The sequence below is a fragment of the Helianthus annuus genome, chromosome 16, assembly GCF_002127325.2.
Source record: "Helianthus annuus cultivar XRQ/B chromosome 16, HanXRQr2.0-SUNRISE, whole genome shotgun sequence".
Lineage (NCBI taxonomy): Eukaryota > Viridiplantae > Streptophyta > Magnoliopsida > Asterales > Asteraceae > Helianthus > Helianthus annuus.
The window spans coordinates 1,628,079-1,628,672 of record NC_035448.2 but is presented as its reverse complement, the minus strand read 5'-3'; the positions used below and the strand labels follow the sequence as shown (position 1 = coordinate 1,628,672).

Below are 594 nucleotides of genomic sequence, written 5' to 3'. Positions count from 1 at the left end.
TTGCATATGGCCGAAAGAACTTCCCGCGAATGCCTAGAATATTTTTGTGACACGGTTTGCAAAATATACGCTCCCTAGTTCTTACATAGACCGACAAGCCACAACATGGCACTTTTATACGAAGCTCATGAGGAAAAACATCATCTTCCAGGTATGTTCGGTAGCCTTGATTGCACCCATTTTCTTTGGCGATTTTGTCCGGCGGAGTATTGAGGCCAATATATGCGAGGAGATCACCAATACCCGACTGTTATGCTCGAAGCGGTTGCATCTCAAGACTTATGGTTTTGGCATGCTTTTGCCCGTCCACCGGGTTCTCAAAACGATATCAATATGCTACAACAATCTCAGTTATCTTTAACGGAACCAAATGGAACCGCACCAAAATGTCCATTTTACGTTAACAACCATTTATACAAACGTGGTTATTTGCTCGCGGATGGAATCTACCCTTCATGGTCCGTGTTTGTGAAGTCGATCCCTTACCCTCACGAAGTAGACAAAAAGAAATTCAAGAGGCAACATGAGGCGGCAAGAAAAGACGTCGAACGGGCTTTTAGTGTTTTGAAGGCGAAATGGGATGTATTGAGTTGA

At 43.8% G+C, this 594-nt stretch overlaps 1 protein-coding gene across 1 annotated transcript; it reads left to right on the top strand.

Annotated features, from left to right (window-relative positions):
• Window positions 1-222: 222 nt before the first annotated feature.
• LOC110917357 lies at window positions 223-594 on the top strand. Its single transcript, XM_022161925.1, has one exon. It carries the CDS (start codon window positions 223-225, stop codon window positions 592-594), a length of 372 nt encoding a protein of 123 aa, XP_022017617.1.